This window comes from Maylandia zebra, linkage group LG17 (genome assembly GCF_041146795.1).
Source record: "Maylandia zebra isolate NMK-2024a linkage group LG17, Mzebra_GT3a, whole genome shotgun sequence".
In the NCBI taxonomy this organism is placed as follows: Eukaryota; Metazoa; Chordata; class Actinopteri; order Cichliformes; family Cichlidae; genus Maylandia; species Maylandia zebra.
In genome coordinates this window covers 16,795,256-16,816,954 of record NC_135183.1, presented here as the reverse complement: position 1 = coordinate 16,816,954, position 21,699 = coordinate 16,795,256, and the positions used below count along the sequence as shown (strand labels likewise).

General features: G+C 40.0%; 2 protein-coding genes across 12 annotated transcripts in view; one reads left to right on the top strand and one right to left on the bottom strand.

The window, feature by feature from the left end:
- ptpro (protein tyrosine phosphatase receptor type O) overlaps window positions 1–12,313 on the top strand; it is a 42,525-nt gene extending 30,212 nt beyond the window's left edge. For 2 of the 3 annotated variants that reach the window (XM_004564902.3, XM_004564901.3), the window contains 10 exons: window positions 2,017–2,052; window positions 3,500–3,581; window positions 5,034–5,124; window positions 5,590–5,666; window positions 5,784–5,918; window positions 6,549–6,671; window positions 6,759–6,913; window positions 8,060–8,195; window positions 8,383–8,504; window positions 9,057–12,313. In XM_004564902.3, coding sequence (XP_004564959.2) covers window positions 2,017–2,052; window positions 3,500–3,581; window positions 5,034–5,124; window positions 5,590–5,666; window positions 5,784–5,918; window positions 6,549–6,671; window positions 6,759–6,913; window positions 8,060–8,195; window positions 8,383–8,487 — 940 coding nt within the window. In that variant the 3' untranslated portion in view covers window positions 8,488–8,504; window positions 9,057–12,313. The remainder of the gene's footprint in view (window positions 1–2,016; window positions 2,053–3,499; window positions 3,582–5,033; window positions 5,125–5,589; window positions 5,667–5,783; window positions 5,919–6,548; window positions 6,672–6,758; window positions 6,914–8,059; window positions 8,196–8,382; window positions 8,505–9,056) is intronic. The other variant, XM_004564903.3, reaches the window with a different exon arrangement.
- A 2,715-nt stretch (window positions 12,314–15,028) lies between these two features.
- The window catches only part of eps8a (EGFR pathway substrate 8a, signaling adaptor), a 29,315-nt gene continuing 22,644 nt past the window's right edge, over window positions 15,029–21,699 (bottom strand). For 7 of the 9 annotated variants that reach the window (XM_023152837.3, XM_023152841.3, XM_012922902.5 and 4 more), the window contains one exon: window positions 15,029–17,298. In XM_023152837.3, the coding sequence (XP_023008605.1) occupies window positions 17,188–17,298 (111 nt within the window). In that variant the 3' untranslated portion in view covers window positions 15,029–17,187. Of the gene's footprint in view, window positions 17,299–19,705; window positions 20,160–21,699 lie in introns of those variants that run through there. The other 2 variants (XM_023152840.3, XM_076876258.1) reach the window with 2 other exon arrangements.

Here is a 21,699-nt window from a genome sequence, read left to right as displayed (position 1 = left end):
GTGCCCCACCCTCCCTCCCTTCTTGTTCTCAGTTCTTTAACTTCTTCATTTCTATTTAGTACATGGGGATCTGCCAGGCCTGGGAGCCATCGCCAGTCCCCTTCGAGGCTTTCCCCAAACCGCAGCTCAATTCATGTCAAAGCATTCATTTTTACCCACTAAAACACTGTCAAATCTAAAATGAGGACGTGGGCCCAGCTAGTGAAATATTTTATTGTTGCCATGGTGCATCATAAAAAAAAAACTAATACTGAAAGAGGCAATTATATTTGCTCATTCATCATAACCTGGAAATTTTGTTCATGCCAAAAAATGAAATGTGAGATCTAGTCTAGAATAAAATAGAATCCAACCTGTGGCCCTTTGCTGCATGTGTTCCCCTCTCTCTCTCCTGCCGCTTTCCTGTCACTCTTCACTGCTTCTATCAAAAAAGGCCCAAAAAAGAAATAATATTTCTAATTTTTGTCAGTAAAAATGAAGTGATTATTGATAACATTTAAATACTTTTTAAGAAAGATATTTGGTGTTTTACAGTATCAAATGTCTTAATATTTTAAGCATTGTGGCAGTTCACAAATTTGATCTAAAATAGACCATTTATTTATTTATTTATTAATAACCACAGAACCATAGTTCAAGAAATGTATACAGGAAATGCTTTAAATAGAATATTCTACCTGCCCATGACTCTTAACTGTGGAACTAAAGTCTGAACCTTCAGCCTCTGGGGCGAAAATAGGCACAAACACTGAAAACCTCCAGTTCCTCTCATCTCTAGCAGAGGCTGCAATCACAGTATTCTAACATGGTGAGCGAAAGCTCCAGGCGATCCAGGAGAGAAGAACAACTGCTGCCTAGTCAAAAACCCTTAGCGATCCCTTATGTGTCAGGAGTATTGGAACAGTCGACACGCATTTTACTCTGAACACACTGCGCCAAAAATTAGGTCCCCTGGCACAAACAGTGTAATATAGTGTACCCTGTTAAGTCCCAGGAGGATTGCTGTGATTTATACTTGAGGGAAACAAACAACCTCTGGTGAAGTGGATGGCGCGACACAGAAGAGCTACCTCATCAAGCAGGACTTCACAGTCTGTTTACGCCTACAGGCCAGTGGACACTGTTTCAATGATGAGGATGTACACATCCTGGACAGGGAGGAACGCTGGTGTGAGCGCGGAGTCAAGGAGGCCATTTACATGAAAAGGGAAAGACCATCTCTGAATTGAAGACGGGGCCTAAGGTTACATCTGTCACCATCTTACAATACTGTGATTGTTACTGATGGCCATTGATCAGTTGTCATTGATCAAAGGTCTTTGATCAGTGGTTGTTGATCAATGGTCATGACAATTTGGATATTTATCATCAAGAAACTACGCTACATCCACATGAGCAGAATCAACTTTTTAGACTCCCGTGTTAAAACTTTACAGCAGAAACAAACATGCTTACAGCCTTATACACAAACTGTTTTCATCTCTATAGGTGATTTCCCCTTCATAACAACTGTATTAAACTTATTACAAAAAAACAAAAAAAAACCAACTTATTACATACTTATTACATATTGAAGAAGATTTTAGCAGTTTAAGTGGGGCACATATCAGGAGTCAGAGACAAATATGAAACTGTTAGGGGTGAAATTTTATATGTTGTTATAACCCCCATGTTTAAATTGTAATATGGCTTAAAATTTCTATTATTAGGGGTGTGGCCTCTTTGATTGTCAGGTATATGGAAACACAGGAAGGTGTAGCAGCTAGCTGTCTGCTAGGCTTCATCTCAGCTAATTGGAGTCCTTGAACTGAACCTCTGGATCGTGTCTGTTCTGCTGGAGCTTTTTGGGTTTAATGAGCAATTTACAAACGAACTGAAAACAAACCACACAGCAGGGGGAGATGCTACATTAAGGGGTAAAAACCTGCATCGGTCAAAGCCCAACATGAGCTAATGATGTGAATGAAGGAGGGGTCAGAAATCATCACAAGGACTTGACATGTTTGTATTTTATAGGAGCAAGACTGCTTTAAAGAAACGGAAGCTAACAAGGTAACGACGACTGCATGCAGCTTTCAGCCTGTGGGCTTCATCTTTCTGTGTGTGTGTGTGCGTGTGTTCACCACTAATACCATCCTTCAGCCAGAAAACAGTTTTATCCAGCAGTCTCCTGAGAAATTGAACCAACATTAACTGTGTACTCAGAGGGATTTCTGACTTTTGTGGGTGTTGAAAGGTTTGTTAATAAATTATTTCAGGTGCATGAAATTGCTCATGCTTTACCTTAGTGATGAACTCATTAATGCATTGCAAGAACTTCGACCTTTAGGTGGCAACAGATACATTTTTGCTCCATCTTATTATTACTATGGAGTAAGTGTTCCCTGTGCATTGTAGTACCTATGTGTTAATTACCTGTTTATGCTGGTTACCTGTAACAGTGTTTTAAGAACCAATGCAAAGTTTTTGGTGATCAACAAATGTAAAAGAAGTCTGAAGCCTAACGTTTCTGATACTGTCCAACTTTCTTCAAACTGCCATCTATCCACCTATCTTCTTAACCACCTTCCTAGTACCTATCTACCTACCTACCTAATTACCTCCCTACCTGTCTTCCTGCCTTACTATATGCCTACCTTCCTGACTCCCTTCCTTTCTACCTACCTATGTTACCCTTTCCCTCCCCAAATCCCTGTTATTCCCTTACTGCCTACCTAACTCTCTCCTTAATTACATCTATCTGCCTGCCTACCTCCCTTTTATCTTCATTATCTTTCTACCTTTCCTTCCTACCTCCACGTATACCTCTCTACGTTTCTTCTCATCTTCCTATCTACCTACCTGCCTTCTTCCGTCCCATCTTGCCTAACTGTCCTCTTGGCTATGTCCTTCCTACTTTCTACCTGCCTACCTATTTATGTTCCTACCTATTTCTCTTTCTTTCTACCTACTTACCTGCCTACCTGTGAGCTGGTGCTGTATAGATATAGGCCCATCTATCATTCAGGGCAATTGGATTGTATTACAGCAGTTTGTTCTTTATTTTTCTTGACTAATTTATTTAAACTTACTTAATTTAAAATTTTCCAGTTTAAAAAACTGACATTAGCAAGCTAGCTGTAGCTTAGCTACTCTGAATCAGGCGCTGGTTATTCTCTTGTGATAGCTGAAAATATGACTTGCACAGGGCAAGCTGGCCAGTGAGGCGCATGGATAAATGAGCTGACAGCATCAAGGCTTCTACACTGCTGCAGTGTGAGCTAAAGAAATGTTGCTGAGGTGAACTGAATATACAAGCCTGAGGGTTTCATAGAACCAACTGCAGGTTGTTTGGGGTGAAGAGATCTTCAGGTCCAACATTAGAGCTCATTAAAGGTTTTGTGCAGCAAACATCTGCCCGTATAGGACTTGGAGCTTTCGTTATCGGTGAGATTAAAAGCGAAATGTAAAGACGGTGGTGGGTGTCAGCCATTTGATAGTGTTTTTTTTGTGCTTTCAGCCCTGTGCAGCTGGACGACTTTGAGGCCTTCTTCAAAGACATGAGCAAGGACTCTGCCTACAAGTTCTCCTTGCAGTTCGAGGTACAACTTAAATCACGTCTTCTGAGACCAACAGGCCTGACGTTTGTTCTGAGAAGCAGAGGGAAGCATCTGAAACCCTCTGTGTTTTTTATATCATTTAACTTTGGTTCTGGTGACGTTTCTGTAGGAAAAACCAAAAGAGGAAGTGAATAAATGTCCCAAAATGACCTTGATAAGCTTCTAGGCTAGTGAGTGATGAAATAAAGTCTGCAAATAAAGTCTGATTTAGATCAGCAGGAGTGAATGCTGCTCTAATACATCGCCTGACGTTAGCAAGTGAGCAGGATCTTACATATTTCATCAGTTCACACATAATATTTAAATGTTTACAATTTAAATGAAATATGTCTTTTAGTTATATATTTATTCAGATGCATGGGTGTGCCTTTCAAGGGTGTTGGGCGACACTTCCCCTTACTTGGGAAAACAGCGAGATGCTTAATTATCATGTGGCGCCTGATTTTGTGTTTTTCTTTACGTAAATAAATACGGTCTAAACTGAAGCACAAAAAACTAAAACTGAAAATGAAATCAAATTTTTAAAAATGTTCCTCTAGCGCTCAAACTGCAGTGAGGCTTAAACCTTTTTCTGCATAGTGGGTGTGTCATCTGATTTTAGGGTGCTTTATTCCACAGCCGTTCACAAGTAACAATCAAAACATGTCCTGTTAGAGCAGATTCGTGCTGGTAGGTAGCATGGCAACAGTGGTGGCTGCAGACGTGCTCGCAAGAGCATGGGATGGGTTTTCCTGTCGTATGGACACGTGCCACTCATTTGAAGGGAGACACATGCAGACATTATATAAAGTTTTCTATGTAAAACTTTATATTCATCCAGGTATTTTAAATTTTTGAATTCCTTAAAAAATACAGCGTTTTAAAATCTGATTAACTTTTGATACACCCAGTATTATACATTTATTCAAAGTGGATCCATTCCCCTTATTTCCACCTGCATTTTTTACTGTTGACTGTTCAAGCAGCTATGCATGATTCACACTTCAGAATAATCCTTCTTTATCTGATGCCAAGATTCAGTTCAGTCGCTCTTTGAAACAACCCGTTTTAGCTCCTCTTCATTTAAACCAGCTTTCTTCTAACACTCACAAACAGAAACATGTCAAATCACTTGTTTTGAACTTGAACAGGAGGTGGGTGGGGCTTCTGTCTACCCTCTCTTACATCATACAGTTCCAAGAGAAGGAAAAACTGTGATAACAGTTAGAACAGGCTGCAGGGATTTGTGTACATGCACTGAGCTGATTATTAGACACTCTGGACATTTTTAATATGAACATCCAGCACAGGAACAGGAAATGAGGAGAAGACCCCTGGGTCCATTTTACATCTCACATAACCTCGGAGCTTTTTAAGAGCATTTTAATTTGAAAATCTGACTCAGATTTAAATGATCCTCATCCTTAATTTTAGTACTGATGTTTTTTTTTCCAGGATCTAAAGAGCATCGGTTTGGATCTTTCCCATGATGCTGCTGACCTTCCCATCAACAGGCCCAAGAACAGATACACCAACATCCTCCCCTGTGAGTCTGCACTAACATGTATATATCTAGATTTAAATATCTAGATAAAAAAATACACAAGATCATCAGAACAAAGAGGAAGGCGGGGCCGGACTGAAAGCAACCCGCTGATCATGGGGAAACCATAAAATCAACCGTGAGCCTCCACTTTTACTGATTTATTGCCCAGAGAAAATTTACTTTCATTAGACGGTCTGTAATAAATGTGTAAAATGGAGCCTCGCGGTGCTTTTTCTCTGACTTAAAAATCCAGCTCGTCAGAGTTGTATTCTGAAACCAGCGCACACCACTAACTACAGTGAAGATGCCATTATTAAGTGCCTTTATAGAAATGGAGAGCTTTCATTTTTTCTGATTCTAAAGTCACGTGAGCGTTTGTGTTCCTCGGAGTACGAGGACAAGTTTTACTGTTTGGTGACGACCTGTAGTTTATCTTGGGACTAACGAGAGAAAATCTGCTCTAAGATGACTTCAGTCGGGTGAAGCTGATCTCGATGCACAATGACGAAGGTTCAGACTACATCAACGCCAATTACATACCCGTGAGTACATCCACAACACAAATGTGAGGAATTAGCATCCATTTGTTTTTCATCTCTTTTATAGTCCATGTTTTGCATGAATTACTTTTTTCTTCTGTGCTTGTGTTTGGATTCCAGGGCTACAGACACAATAAAGAGTACATCGCCACGCAGGGTCCGCTGCCTGAGACCCGCAATGACTTCTGGAAGATGGTTTTGCAGCAAAAATCCCCGATCATCGTCATGCTCACACAGTGCAGTGAACGGCGCCGGGTGAGACTTTATGTTTAATCAGTTTAACTCTTTGTAAGTGGAAAATCTGGAGGTTTCAAGCCGCTTTAAATTTTATACTTAAATCAAAAAAAATAACAGATACGTAAAAATAGACAGACACGTAAAGATGACTCATTAGAATAAGTATTAAAAGACTGATTAATAAATAATGTTTTGAAGAAAAATTGTAGTAGCAAATACTTGCTAAAAATGGTTTTCGAAGGATTCTGATTTTTTGGTGTTTATTTATTGGTGTTTTATTCAGACTGAGCACAAGTAATGTGATTAACACAATCAACAGACAGTCACATTACACATATCCACCTATGGCTCAGCACAGAATCACCATCTTCACCTTTCATCAGATCAGAAAATGATTCTTGTTTAATTAGAAGAATAAAAACAAATAAGATGTTGTGTTTTTTATTTGCATAATGAAATTATTAATGTCATATTTCTAAATTAGTATAAATAAGGGGAAAATACATACACACAAATATTTTGTGTTTGGGGGGGGATCTGAAGACGAAAATTTCTTTAAAAAAAATAAAGTAAAATGACAGAAGTTGCACAATTCTGCCCCCTGGTGGTCATTTTTAACTGTGGCTGTAATTTTCTTCATGTTTTCAGGTGAAGTGTGATCATTACTGGCCCTTCAATGAGGACCCTGTGATGTACGGTGAGGTCAGTGTAGAGTTGCTATCTGAAAGCGAGTCTCCAGAGTGGATCATCAGGAAGTTCAGACTTGGATATGTGAGTTTCTTTGACTTCCAAACGGCTACTGACAAAAGCTTCCAGTTAGTGCATTTATCGAACGTGAACTGTTACTGCCACCTGCAGGCTGATGAGAGTCAGGACGTCCTCCACCTGAACTACACCTCGTGGCCGGATCATGGCGTCCCCACGGTAAATGCCATCGAGAGCATCCTGCAGTTCGTCCATATCGTCCGCCAGCAGGCCAACAGGACCAAAGACCCCATCATCGTCCACTGCAGGTAAGGCCACTCCTTAAAAACATCTGCAGATATTTTATCTTGCTGTGACTCATCTGTTAGCGTCCTCTGGTGGATACATGGAAAATCTAAAATAAATCACCATTATTGAAACTTTTTGTCATTCCTGCTCATTAAATGAAATAAAATGAAACGGCGTACCCAGTGGTGGTGCAGTCTGATTATTTAAACAGAGAAGCAGTGCGCAAATGTCTTCAAAATAAAACATTAGTGCACAATATATGCCACTATTAATGGTTCTACAAACATGGGCTGGATTTTCTGGATGGTTGCAAAGATTCTAGGATCCTCGATGGAATTGGATCAAGTAAAAAACCGAACCCAGGTCCCAAGAATTAGTGATGTGGCAAAAAATTGGGGTTATTTAAAAGGAAGAAATGGTGGTTTGTGGGAATGTGTGAATCATTGAAGAGGTTCTTTCTGTAGCCCTTCCCTGATCTCAGTGTTTCTAACTTCAGGACCAGTAATCTGTGGAGCTGTGTAGCCATCTTAACACTAGAACCACGGACTGGATCATTTAGACTTATCATTTAGGTATTTTAAAAATCGTGTAAATCTGTCACATTCAAACCCCATCATCTTGTATTTCATGGCTTTTCCTAAAACCCTCAATCCACCAACTTCCTTAGATGTCACTTAAAACTTTTAGAGCCGTGGAGCGTTTCTTTGGTAGAAATACTTGGAACCATGTAGACTCTGACAGATGGGTATGTGCTCGACAGATGTTTAATGGTTTTCTATTGTAACTGAGACATAAAAAGTCCTCCTCTTGGTGTTTTCTGGTAGCCAATGAGGTCCATGTTTTTTCATATTGCTTCTGTATTAGAACCAGAACTGAGTCAGTTCTCCATTAGTGGAAACTGACCCACCTGCCATTAACGTCCCAGTTTGCGTTCAGGTTTTATGAGCGGTTGGGTAATGTCCTCATTCTTTCTCGGAGTGAATTTATTTATCCAAGTTTGATTTCTGCAGGTTTGATTTTCTCAGAGCAGGAAGGCGACTCGTTTCCTGACAGTCTGAGCCATAAAAATGCAATTAGAGAGATGATGTAATGGCCATTATGATGTCCATTAGTGGACTAGCGACAGCAGCGATTTGGTTTCTAATGATGCCGCCTGTGTGTGACAGTGCTGGAGTCGGCAGGACTGGGACCTTCATCGCTCTGGATCGCCTGATGCAGCACATCAGAGAGCATGAGTACGTGGACATCCTGGGCATGGTGTCGGAAATGCGATCGCATCGCCTGTCGATGGTTCAGACTGAGGTCAGACACTGGCACATCACACCAACACATACATGTGTAAATAAGACAGTTACTTGAAGAAGTCATTAAGTGTCCACACTTTAGAAACCGTCAACTGGATTGTGCCAATGTGTCCTCAATGACCTGAATTTGTGATTGTGAGTATCAAAGGGTGGACGATTAGTTCAAACGTGTTTGTTGTCTGCAGGAGCAGTACGTGTTCATCCATCAGTGCGTCATGCTAATGTGGCAGAAGAAAAAGCAGCAGTCCATCACCTCGGACGTCATCTACGAGAATGCCAGCAAGACATAATGAGGACACCTCCAGACGTGAGTCCAACCCGAAGTATCAGGGCTCATCCCGATTCGCGACATGCTTTATGGTTATTCACGGTATAGAAAATGATTTAGAGCATCCATCCATCCTCATCTTTGTCGCGGGGGCTACACCCTTTTCCAGCCATTCTAGGGCGAGAGGCGGGGTTTACCCTGGTCAGGTCACATGTCTTTGGACTGTGGGTGGAAGCTGGAGTACCCGGAGAGAACCCTGCTAATCTTCATTGCTACCAATGATGATTAGCAACAACTTTCTAGAGGAAGTGGTTAAATGTCTTGGACTAATTTCAGTGAACCCTGTCAGGTCTGAGTCAAGCCAACCCTAAACTCTGTTATGAAGAAAAGTTTTTTTTAAGTGTATAAATATAAATGCCATGGTCTGATAGCTGTCTACCTCAGAAACTAATCTGTGATAAAAAAGTTTGACCTTAAATTTAAATTGAATTTATCTCTGCATCCATCATCTTCTTGTTGATCCAAACGAATGTCTTTGTGTTTTAGACTAAATCCTCCCTTTGTGCTTAAACCCTTCTGCTTGTTTTGCAGGCTGTGAACACACCCCAACCTCCTGTGCTTCAGGCATCCATTCTCTGCAGAAGAAGACTCGCTTCATCATCAGTATCAAAAACAAACAAAAACAACATAGAACATCTGGGCGAGAGAAAACTATTATCAGTCTCTTTCTTTGAATTGGTGTTAAAGCATGGGATGGAGTTTTGCCTTAAGGAGCCTTCACTGACTGACCAACATGTTCAACCACAGCCCTGCCCTCTGAACTGGACTGACTCACACCAACGTGGGCTCGGAGGAGCGTTGACAAGCTGCGTCTGTTGAGGCAACGAGTCGGTGGAACGGAGTCAGTGGTTTTTCATTTTTATTTATGTTTTTAATCTCAGGAGTCGCTGTAAAACCAGCAAGCACACTGGCCTCCCCTTCAAACCTTTGTTTTAGGTTCAGGTTTTGCTTTGCCCGTCGTCTTGCACGGTGCAGCTTTCCTGGCTTTTTGGGGCGTAGGAGTCGGCGGCGGTAGATTTCATCGTTACGCACTGCCACACCTACCGCACACGTCGATAATTAAAAACCCCAATGGCTCGAGCTCGCTGATTAACTGCCAGGACTGCTGCACAGGAAGAACCCAGCAAACATTCACTAAAGAGCGAACCCAAGATGAGCACAAATCGGATGTTTGGAGACACTTACGTCATCTTTCCATCATGGCTGCATATGCCAAACTTCAGAAGTGAAAAATGAGGAACTTTTCAGATTTCTGCTCCAAATTACGGCAGAAAAATATCATCATCATAACACTATCCGAACTTTATCATGATCAACCCTAGCGGTGTGAATGTTTGCTAGGTCTGTACAACAAGAGGGCACAAACGAGTCGAGGGGAACGCCGTACCCACGCTGCCATCCGTCGCCGCTCGGCGTGTTTGAGGCCAGTTTAGAAGCTAGAGACTGTGGTTGTAGAGCTGTAGTTTGTATTTGCACTGAGGCCTCTGAGCTGCTGAACAAGAAGGGAAGCATTTTGCTGCTGCTTCCCACCGTGGGCGATCAGCACGCAGTCACCATGCTTGGAGCTGTAGATTAACGTTAGGACTACTGTAGAGCTTTGGACTGTCCGATCGGGCTGGCAGAGGAAAAGGACCGTATCCGACAGCATGGACATCGGAGACAGAATCTCTCAAGTTTCCCCGTTACTGGCCCGAAGTCACAGAAACATATCTGCTCAGCATATCAGCAGAGCTCATCTGGGTCCCACATAAATTGATTTTTCACCGTCTAGAAGTGCAGTCAGTTATTGCACAACTACAAATTATACCTTTGAATCTGGACTAGAAAGTATAAATACATAAGTTACAAAAATATCTGCATTTCAATGTCCCGATGCAGTCAGTGGTTTTCTTATACATGCCCACAGTGACTTCCTATAAAGAAGTACTACACCGATAAACGTTTAGCGTACATTTCACTGGACGTCACGTGTGATCCAGCGTTTGTAGTGCAACAAAACAGAATGTACGCATCCTGTAAGTATCTTTGACAGTTTAAAAGAAACTTCCTTCACAACGGTTTGTTTTCTCGTTCATTTTGAACTCTAAGCTTTTCTATTTAATTACAGATTTTTTTGTAGTATTTTCAATGAGTAAAACACCCAAAATTTAATCATTAACATTTTATGTAGTATTTCCTACCTTTTTACCATGTCACATACTACAGTCTAGTATGTATTAGACTAAAAGTATTTTAAACATGTGCATTTCACTAAAATGCATTTTGTTGGGTTTTGTTTTTGCCACAGTTTAACATTTTGAAAGGATTTTTCGGGCATTATAAGAAAACCAGTGAGCACGGACATTTAATAAAAAACACCACAGTTCAGGTTTTTGCTGGTTTTGGGCCCCTGGTGTCGGTTTGCGAATGGCTGAGACCGACTCATCAAATTCGATCTGTACAGAAAAGTATTGAAGCATCAGTGTCTGCTAGTTAGATCAGATTCTATTCAGCGATTTAGTTTTCATTGTTCATCTTTCTACTGAGTATTTCACATGAAGGGCAGAAGAATATTCTCATTTCCATCATTCCTCAATGATTGTAGAGAATGTCTACTGAGCAGATGAGTGGTCGACTTCAATGAACCCAAAGTTTTACACTCGATTCAGGACATACAGGGTGTCGTCAAAATAAGAGCTCAACTCTGGGGGACGGGAGTATAATCATTTGGGATAGCTATGACTTTGGAATGAATCACAAAAGCTGGTTGAACAATCCAAATAAAAGATTTGGTAAAATGCTAAAAAATTTCATCAAGCTTATAAAATGTATAACACAAACTCTGCACTTCCTACTGTCTACAATCAAAATTTATTGTTATTTTAGAAAGTGTACTGCAACATACATGGTGGGAAAGGTGGAGCGCATTTCAGATGAATGAAATCAAAATTCAATTTGATTTCATACCAAACTGAATTGTAGTTTTTTTTCCCATAATAATTACATTTTGGCACATCGAGCAAAGCTTTTAAATTGCTTTGCTAGTTATTCCCATAATGAATACTAAACCAGGTAACTCTCACTTAATGCTGAAGTACAGATTTTTATTTTGACGACACCTTGCATTAAGTTTGTGCAAATATTTCAGTAATTAATGAATGTTTAAAAAGGCCACTGGCCACTTGTGAAATGATTCATCTTTGTGGCCTTGTGCTTACCACACCTGAAGTCTTTGCCTGTCAGCCGTCTCAGATCCTCAACGGTTGGGTACTTCGGTTCAGTCGCCGCTCGATCTGAAATAGTTTCCATGTCACTCTTAGATATCAGATGTACTGTACATACTACTACTACTGCTTAACTATTCTGTTTCTACTCGTCATTGCAAAGTTATTCTTGTGGAGATGTTGCTTTAGAAGTTTGTTTTTTAAAAGTTGTTGTAAATGTGAATCATCTTTCTCTGAGCTCAGAGCTGAATTCTCGCCGGCGCCGTTTCTTAAGCCTCAGCGTTTAGAAGCGTGACGTGGACGTGGAGGATGCATCTGGGGTCTGAGAAATGCACTTTGGTATGACTGTCAAAAAAAGATTTTTAAAAACTGACAGAACTTGCAGACAGTTTTGTGAAGCTCAGCACTGAAACTCTTCTACAGTTCTTTCTTGCTTAGTGTGTGTCCAGTCGAACTCGTACGTCATTGGTGCCATTATTGTGCATTGTGTCACTTACAGTTTGAAGGATGATCCCGAGCTTGGGTCACCGTCACAGAGTTTTACTGTGTGTGTTGGAACAAAATAAAAATGTTGCAGTAAAAACAGTGTGTGCTAAGTATAACTGTATGATCTTACATAATAATTTAGGATACCATCATGTGTGTTGGCATAATGGCGATATAATTTTTAAATACAATAGTTATGAATACATAGATTTACATAGCACCATGAATATAAAACAGTAGCTCTTTTGAACAACAAGGTCCTGAGTACTACTTAAGGGAAAATTAAAATCAGAAGGTCGCCAACTGAAACGTCAACTTTATGGAGTACAATGTGCCACAATATATGATTCTAGCTTTTCTGACCATCTCACTGTACCGTATTTTCCGCACTATAAGACGCACTTAAAATCCTTTAACTTTCTCAAAAATCAACAGTGCACCTTATGTATGAATTGTGTTTGTGCTTACTGACCTCGAAACAATTTTATGTGGTACACGGCACTCAAAAATGTTTTAGTACGACTTTGGTAAGCTACGAAACCGGAACGCTTGATGGATTGTCGAAACATTACGGCTACCGTAGTCAGGAGCCTCGAGGACTCTGAGTATCTGGGTCCAAAACTCCGTCGCTTCAGGTCCCAAAGTCAAATAAACACTGTGGCATCACTGAGAGTTAAAAACCGTCTAAATCTTTAATAAAATGATCAGCGTTGCTGCTTTACCAGGTGTAACAATTAAGTTTGACATCCAGGCATCCATGAAAACAGAATTTATTAAATTTAACAGTTAGAAGTTAGCAGGAAGTTAGCTCGCTAGTTTCCACCTAAACATGATATAGCATGTTCTGACTGAGAGATTTCTGAAAAAATTAAAACGTACAGCTCTGCAATCACTTCCAACATAAACAAAGACAGAAAACTAAAAAGCAGTGACGTTTGTAGGGTTACTGAAGTTGGACTAGCTGGTATATAATGATGTGCTACGTGATGTACCTGGTAGCGACACGGCTATGTTAGCATAAACACAGTGAAGCTGGAGGCAGTGTTGGTCGAGTTACTTTAAAAAAGTAATCAGTAACTAATTACTGATTACTTCCCGCAAAAAGTAATCCCATTACTTTACTGATTACAAAAATAATTAGTTACTTAGTTACTTTTTAAAAACATGATTTACAACCTGAATAGGTAATAAAGCAATAGATCTTTCAGCCCAATTCTACACGGTGGGCCATTTATAGGGATACACCGTAATAAAATGGGAATGGTTGGTGATATTAAAGTCCTGTTTGTGGCAAACTCCTCAAGATGGGTGGTGACATTGGTGGCCATTTAGAAGTCGGCCATCTTGGATACAACTTTTGTTTTTTTTCCTAGTAGGAAGAGGGCCATGTGGCACATCAAAGTTATTGGTAATGACAAGAAAAACAATGGTGTGCTTGGTTTAACAGGGTCTAACCCTGTTAAACCAAGCACACCATTTTTAAGTACAGGTACTTAAAAAACGTAAGTACCTGTACGTTTTTTTACATAATCCATCATATAAAATGTAATGTAAAATGAAAAAGTCTGTTTTTAAAACTTGTTTTATTAGTTTTAATCTTTTAACTTTATGCATCAAGCAAAAATTTAATTATATGCAACATTCTCTGACTGGAAGAAATTTGTTGAACATTTAAACCTTTTTGCACATTCCAGCATATAAAATAAAATAGTTTTTTGTGTTTACACTCACTCTTTCAAATAGATGCGAGTAAAACACAGCAGAAAATAAAGAAAGTCAAAGACTCAGCGGTCCTGTTGCTCTATTTTCACCAGTATAGCAGGAGTGAGGCAGGCAGAGGTTTGCCCTGGTGCAGGTGTGTCGCAACGGTCAGTGGAAGGATCCGGGAGTTTCCCATTCTGTGGCAGCGTACTCTGTGCTTGCTCTGAAGTTTAGGGTGTTTTTCGCTGTAAAAAGTTTTCTTCACATGCAGTGAACAGCGGACGCTAATGTTTTTGTCACTTTTTACGGAATCAAACTCAAAGTAAGGTCAGTACTTCCACGCTTTAAACGCTGCACGGTCATACTCTCTCCCGCACTTGTCATATTATCCATTGTTGATCTGCACACAGCTGTTGCCGCGAATGTCGCACTCGTTTACGTCATTCTCATGAGACACTCTCGCAAAAAAATAAATAAATCATGGCTTTAGTAACGCAGCGTGCTTACAGGAAAGTAACAGTAATCTAATTACCTTTTTTGCAATACAATCCCTTACTTTACTCATTACTTGAAAAAGTAATCGGATTACAGTTACGTTACTTGTAACACGTTACTGCCCATCTCTGGCTGGAGAATGAACGCTAACTTTTTTCCACTCGATAAAACTTAACGTGAGGGTTCCTGATGGTTGGGGACAAATGCAATCGCATTGGAGGATGCTGTAAATGGACCAAACTTCAGTCAGGAGAAGAACTGAGATAATCCATACACAATACGAGGTTAGTCATTAATATACTGCAACAACACGGGAATAGAGCAGCTGCGAGAGAATTCATCATTAATGAATCAATGGAACGGAAGTGGAGGAAGCAAGAAGAATTAGTTGAGTAAAGTTTGACTTTTTTGAAAGTTTTAAAGTTTGACTGTTTTGTTTCGCTTAATCCAGTGCGCCTAATGGTCTGAAAAATACAGTATTTAAATAAAGAATGAATTTAAAATTTGAACTTTGCTGTGAAATGACTCTCTGAAAGAAAGATGGCTCAGAAGCAGACGTGAAGATTACAGGAAAGAAAAAAAAAAAAAAAGGCTCCATGATGACATTAAAAAAAAAAATGCTTTTAGTAAATGTTTTATTGCAGAATGAGCAGATTTACATGGAAAAGGCACGAAGAAAACTATACACGTACAAATGAACTCTAACCTTTCCTCCTGATTGGCCTCTATACATCTGTTTGGGTAAAACTACACTACGTACACTTTTACTGTTCTCTCATTAGCAACAAGCAATTCTCCATAAACTGAACTACTCTGCTTTAATCATTATTTGTATTACAGTGCTGTGCTACAGTTCAGACAAAGACAAAACTTTCCTTCAGAAGATTAAGTGCATAAGTGGAAACAAAATCAATACAATCAATGCCACAGTGAGTACAGGCTCATTTCTGTACATTTCCTTTTCTATGAGCATTTACATCTTTCATTTACAGTGTTTTCAGGCTGCTTGTACAAACAGAAACAGTCTGCATGTTTTTACTTTATTTACTGCTCACTGATCTGAACATCTTCTGTTGTTGATTTTTGGCGGTAAATTCTCAAACAATAGCCAGTGTTCAAATAATGTCTGAGCGTGCTCGTGACCAGCACGAACCAATCCAGTCACAGCGGGAACCATCACACCCGTGACTGTTAGAGCACATCATCGCTTCAGTCCCAGTGGTCACCTCACTGATTGGGTTGGGTGGTTTTCAGAGTGATCAAAAAGGACAGATTTTTCACATTAAAAGCCTTTTAAGAAAACAGATTACACCCTTTTCAACTTTTAATGTGAAAGGTCTGGACTCCTTAGTGTGAGTCGTTATTGTGATCCAGTTCAAAATCAAGTCCATGTGAATGTGTGCGTGTAACCTTTAAAATGTGAACTTAAACCTGTGAACTTCCTGTCCCACAGGGGGCGCACTCGAGCTCATCCAGACAGAATGCAACTCTGTGGAGCTGAAGAACAAAAATGCTGATTTTTCTGGGGTAAAATTTTTTCTTTTCCATCAGGTTTTCGATAGAGTATACAGAGTTCAATTTGTAGATTTCCCCCCCCCCATTTTTTTCACGAGGAGGCTGATAGTAATGGCAATTACTAAACCTGAATATAGTCAGCAATCGCTGGCATCACATCACCTGCAGCTCGAACAGGTAAGATGACCAATGAGACAGAAACATGAGGCTACCTGTTGCTTTGGACGGGGCGTGATGAGTTCAGCTACATTCATTTTGTGTTTTTACCCTCAGAACAAAGTCAAAGAAAGACTTTCAGATCTGAGCCATTACAAACACCTCAGCTGCTTCGGCTTGTTTCATTGGTTGTTACCTCTGCCTGAAAAACAACAGCATTTTTATTCATGTGCAAAAATGCTGATTACCAAATATCATTTCCTTGTAAGAAATCTGATCACTCACTCTGTGACAGATGTTCTTCATAAGTTATTTCTATAAAGTTATGTGCATTTCATTTTGCTTCTAGTTTTAAAATAATCCGAGAAAATGAAATCCCATCAAATAACTCTCAAAAACATTTAAATGTATATTTATCAGTCTGTTAGCATAGATGATAGAATAATATTCATTTAGTGAATTTCATTTTTGTAACAAGCAGTCAGGCATGTCTAAAGTACCAGGCTCAGTTTTAGCCTCTCCGTGATCTCACTGTGCCCAGGCACAGAGGGAATAATCCACGTGTGCAGGGTCAATCCCTCTTTGGAAATAAAAACACAGGATCAGCACTTCCTGTTTGCTTTTAGCCTTTTCCACAATCTTAACTCAAAAGACATAAATCCTGAATGTCTCAGCTCCACGAGTCTTCTTAGAGTGCAGTGTGTTTACATCATTACATCATGAAACGCTCCTATGTGTGACCTGACCGCAGTGATGGAGCGGAGAGGACCGGGCGCGGCACTGATGTTAATACTGCGAGGCTTTGCTTTGGAAACTGTGAGCAAACAGCTTTTCACCAACTAAACGAGTCCCCAAAGTGTTCATGTGAACTCCAGGCAAACATGGCAGAATATTGTGTGTGTGGCAGTCCGGTGGGCGGTCGGTTTGTTTCTATGGAGATGAGCTGAGGAGTTCCTGTCTACGCCGCATGATCTCCACGAACGCCGCGCGGTCAGCCGCTGCCTGAGGATTGAGAGAGCAGCAGGCTGCGGTTTGAAAAAAAGGATAAGGTACAGCAGAGGGAGGGAAGAGGAAGGGAGGAAGGAAGGAGAGGAGCTGGGTGGAGCTCAGTGGGCGCCGCCTTCATCGAAAGACTCCACCCCTGAATCACAGGTGCTGGCTGCCAGTTTCTCCTGCCGCCTCCTCATGATCTCCTGCAGCTCGGAGCCTGCACTCTTCTGGAGACGCAGACGAAACAGAGACATGAACAAACACTCATCAGGACACAAACGCACATTTGATCTCGGGAAACTCTCGAGCGCCGCCTCGTGAGACGAGCCCATTTAGACAGCCTGCCTGACTCACTGCAGTTTAGTTTTCCACCAATAATCACGCACTAAAACCACTTTGTTTTTGCTGAGCTTTACTGAAACAGAGTGTTCCTCTCCACAGATTACAGGTGGCCATCCAAGGGTAAAGGGAAATTTAAGAGAAAAAAAAAAATTCTCCATGAACTTGAAACGTCAGAAACTACGATGTAATTATAAACTTTTTTTCTTCAAGCTGATCTTAAGTTTGAATTTTGGTAATTATCCACAGCTTTTATTTACATCGGTCTGTTACCTTGGACAAACTACAAGCTCCTGCTTTCCCGGACCACCTCAGCCCGTTAGAGCGCCCCCGAAAGTCTCACCTCGACCTCTGAGCTTTTCAAGCAATAAATGTAAAATCTACTGAGCGTCAGTGCCATCGCTTTAGAAGATTTTTTTCGGCGCGTTGAGGTGAAATCTTCTGTCGGTCAGAGCCTAGCGGCGCCAGCTGGCTGCAGTTTGGTGTAAACTCAGCCTCGGGAAGCCTTTGGCGACTGCCAAGCTGCAAACAGCATGTGGATGAATGTGTCTACGGTGTGGTGTCAGGAAGCATGCTGGGTAACGGGATTTTCTGAAACTGGTGGCACAAACACCTGCTACACCAGAGTCTGTGTGTTCCCAGAGACGAGATGATCTGGAGCAGTTCGTTCACCGCAGGGAGAAACTATAGCGTTTGAGGCCGAAGTGCCGATATTTGTGCAACCAGCTGCAGGTGGAAAGAAGCTTGAGGTGTTCAGGTACGAGAAGTGATCAAAAAGATTACAGGAAGCAGCCAATTACAGGAAAAACCCTCATGCCACTGAAATTTAATCAGTTTGCTCTTCAGCGTCGTCTCATGTGCACCTCTGGACCTCTTCCAGATGTTTCCTGTTGTGACCCGTGAGTCCTCCTCAGAGCTCAAATGTCACATTCACATCTCATGTAACAACAGTTATACTAAATTAGTACTAAATTATACTAAATTAGCAAAATTGCATTTTTACTTTAGTTTAATGAGTTCAAACTATTTTCCCTTTTTGTTATATTTCAAAAGTCTATTTTCATATTTAGTGAACTAAAATGTTTTTTTCACATGTAGTTTTACTTTAATGAGCTTGCAAAAGGTCCAGAGGTGCAGAAGAAGATCTTACAGGCAGATTGAACAATTTTAGGCAAGTGTTTGGTTGACATCTGAAACTTTTTGGTCACTTTATTTAAAAAACTGTTTTAAAAACTGATCCAGGACCACAGACAGCTAATTTATACTTACCAGACGCTTCAGTATTACAGGTGCTTTCACAGGTATGTCGCCACTTTACTTATCTAAGATGGTATTTCAAACCATTCAGCATGGTCCATGTCTAGATTGTGGGTTCAGCAGCTGATCTGAATCTGGATGTTTTCAGTGTTCGTTTCTTTATAAAGGACAAACTAACAACAGTAGATATTAAATCTAAATTAAGTGTGTTTAAAAAATAAAAATATGAGCTAAAACTAACAATTGATGTGTTGGAGGAAGTCCTGAAACCCAGATCCGTACATGGAAAATGTGTTTGCACATTTTACCAAAAGAAGGTGAAAATTACTACACATCCAGGTTTCTATGGGAGGGTGGGGCTGTGAGTTAGCAACAGGTGAGGGTCAGAGGTCAACAGGAAGGGCATTGTTTGGGAGCTGCTTCATTCAGGGAGATTAAGAAGGACTTTGTGCACAGCCACAGCAGGAAGCCTAATGCTGACTACCTTAAAAATGCTGCTACACATGAAACATCTGGAGCCTCGTTCTGATGGCCAGATTCAGGAATTCTGAGAAAAGAAACTAGTCTGGAGTCCTGTGTCGATACGAACAAATCCTCCGGTGCAACCGGTCAATGTTGGTCTTCATCTGTGGGCTAATTATAGACTATAAATCCAAAAGGGCCAGGTAAAGAGAGCTGACGGGAAAGTTCTGTTAGATGAAAAACTCCCCAATATCAACAATCCAAATTCAAAAAAGTTTAACGCACTAAGACTCATTTAAGACTTGTTCCCCCCAAAATCAAGACCAACTAGTCCTAAGCTTGGAATACTTTTCCTAAGTTGAGAACAACAAGTCCGAAAGAAGCAGCAGTTGCTGCAGCATCTTGGGCCTTTTTGGCTTCTAAGTCATGTCACTAATTAAGAGAAACAGGAGTCCAACAATCTAAATTCAAAACCTTCCAAACTCGCCAACAGTCCCAAACCTATGGCCACATCAAGACCAGCAAGGCCAAGTCAAGAAGAAGAGCAAGACACAATAATGGTAAATGTTGATTCAATTTTTGTTGTTGAACTTAAAGTGGTTTATTGACCATGATCCCTAACCCAAAAAAGGGCCAACAATCCAAAAGTAAGACAGGTAAGTCCCAGTTAAGACCCCTCAAACATGCGCCTCACGCCAGGATGAACAAGTCTCGCGTTCGCCTGACATCTTCTGACCAAGTTTAAAAAAAAAAAAAAAAAAATTAGTACTAACAGATACTGGAACATGTTGGTACCCAAAGAGGAAATAAAATTAAGGGTTTACTTGAATCGCATTAAGTATCTTAATTTTGTCATGAGTCATGGAGGACCTCCTGTTGAATACCACAGCATGTAAAACCCCATGAGTCCTCCATCTCATGCAGTTTCCTTAAATCTGGCCAACAGAATGAAGCTGCATTTACATGAACACGATACCTTTAATGAGTGTGGTAACAGAATCAGAAGATCAAAGGAGGCTCAGAAGAAAACCTGCAGGTGGGAAACAGACACCAGAACACCAGACCTTGCCAGAGTTTGGCGACAGAAAGCTTAAAGACAGAAAAGATCGTGAAGAGGCCTCCAGCTTCCAGACACAAACACATGGCAGCGAACAGATTACAGAGATTACAATCTCTGACCCCTCAGATTATCTGACAACGTCAAGATCAGGATCATAAGTGCTGCTGTTGTCTACAAATAAAACGCTTCCCTTTAAAGAAGTTTAGATTTTATTACAGGAAGTGATCCGATTTGTATTCCAGCACAAAACGTTTTAATAATAATAATAATAATAATAATAATAATAATCCTCAGCATTGAGGTGTCTGTTAACACCAACAGCCTGTTGGCTCCCTCTGGTGGTCAAACTCAGCGATTTAGCCCTCTTTCATTTTCACTAACTTCAGTAATCAGTTAAATCGGCGCTGACATGTCAGATACTCAGATTGTTTTGTCTCCGTTTCCTGCTGCACGCGTTTGTCTGATGAACCAATCAGCTGTCAGGAAGCTTGGCCTCAACTAACAACACGATCTGATAAAATGCAGTAATAAAACCACACTGACAGACACTAAAGTGAACAATAACACGATTTCACCATCAAAGATTCATTTGTGAAAACTAATCTGTCCTAATACAGAACGTTTGTGTCAATGATCCTTTAATCTAAGAACATAATCATGATGAGGATGTCTCTAAGGAAGCTGTTTAAACTCAATAAAGGCAGGAAGTACAGGTCAAAATTCATTTTTAGATTATTTGAAACTTAAAGTTGTAGTTTGTCAGTTTTATTCTTTTAATATTCAAACTTTATTCGTTAAATATTGTGGCTCCACCATTAGATTCATGGGATGCATGGGACTGACGCTTCTGTAAAGTATTATGGATGTATAATACAGTTATTATTGTAATGCAATCTTAAGCTATTTGCAGTTCATCTCCTTTAGTCCTTAAAGAAAAAGTTAAATCCTTTTAATAAAATGTGTAAAGTCTAATTATTATTCTTCAAAAAGCTGAAATATAAAAAAAAAAAAAAAAAAATCTTGTCCTGAACATGAAATTAAAATAAATACATCAATTAATTAAAATAAAATAAAATAAAATAATAATGAACGTGACTATATTTTCAGGATATTAGAACAGGCTAACTTTTCATTTTATTGGGTGTAAAATATTACTGTTCAAATAAGTATGAACTCATTAGTGAAATATAAAGATTATGAAACCTAAGACCATTTTAACTTCAGCGTTTAAATTATGCTTCCTGTTTTATAAGAATATATCCTACATTATGACTGCCTCATTCTCTAAATACACAAACTTTACTCTGAAAATATATTTTAAATACGTTTGTATTTAATTAAAATGTTTTTGCTGTTCTTGAAGATTTGAAGTATGAGGTTTGATTATTGTAGTTTTATTTCTAAAATATTCCAGCTTTAATCAAACCAAACCTTTATTTTGAAATACTGCACACATTTCCTCAGTCTTCCTGTCTCTGTTGCTTTCCTGCAGTTACTGACATTTCTGCTT